The 696-nt window shown below is 54.7% G+C and overlaps 1 protein-coding gene across 1 annotated transcript in view; it reads left to right on the forward strand.

The window, feature by feature from the left end:
* The window catches only part of LOC125488328 (probable E3 ubiquitin-protein ligase DTX3), a 3,569-nt gene that overhangs the window by 1,493 nt on the left and 1,380 nt on the right, over positions 1–696 (forward strand). The window contains exon 2 of the mRNA XM_048621297.1: positions 145–362. Coding sequence (XP_048477254.1) covers positions 145–362 — 218 coding nt within the window. The remainder of the gene's footprint in view (positions 1–144; positions 363–696) is intronic.

Consider the following 696-nt stretch of genomic DNA (forward strand, 5'->3'; position numbering starts at 1 on the left):
AGGAGAGGGGGCTGAATGGCCTCCTGCTGTTCCTGTGGGACAGGTTGGAGGAGAGGGGGCTGAATGGTGGATGGTCTAATGGGGAGGGTACCTGTGTGGGTGGGGTGGGGTTGCTGTGCTTTACCTGTTGTTTGCTGTTTTAAGCCAGAACACCCAAACCCAGGCCAGGCGTACCGAGGGACAACGAGAGTGGCTTACCTCCCCGACTGTAGCGAGGGCCGCAAGGTGTACCAGCTGCTGAAGAAAGCGTTCGATCAGAGGCTGATCTTCACCGTGGGGACGTCTCGGACGACTGGCCAGTCAAACGTGGTCACTTGGAATGACATTCACCACAAAACCAGCCCCTGGGGTGGGCCTGAGCGGTGAGTGTCCATCTACCAGGATCCCAGGGCCCATCCCAGTCTGTGCCATGTGTGTGTGTGTGTGTGTGTGTGTGTGTGTGTCTGCATCAGTGCCTCTATCTGTATGTCTGACTGTGCGTGTGTTCATGTGACTGTCAGTGCCTGTTGCCTGTAACTGAGCGTGAGTCTGAGTGTGAGTGAGGTCTATGTGTTGGCGTAGGTGTGTCAATGTCTGTAACTGAGTGTGTGTGTGTGTGTATATACCTGTAACTGAGGGTGTGTGTGTGTGTGTGTATACACCTGGAACTGAGGGTGTGTGTGTGTGTGTGTATACACACACACACACACACCCTCA

This window comes from Rhincodon typus, unplaced genomic scaffold (genome assembly GCF_021869965.1).
Source record: "Rhincodon typus isolate 14 unplaced genomic scaffold, sRhiTyp1.1 hic_rhity00000422, whole genome shotgun sequence".
Taxonomy (NCBI): domain Eukaryota; kingdom Metazoa; phylum Chordata; class Chondrichthyes; order Orectolobiformes; family Rhincodontidae; genus Rhincodon; species Rhincodon typus.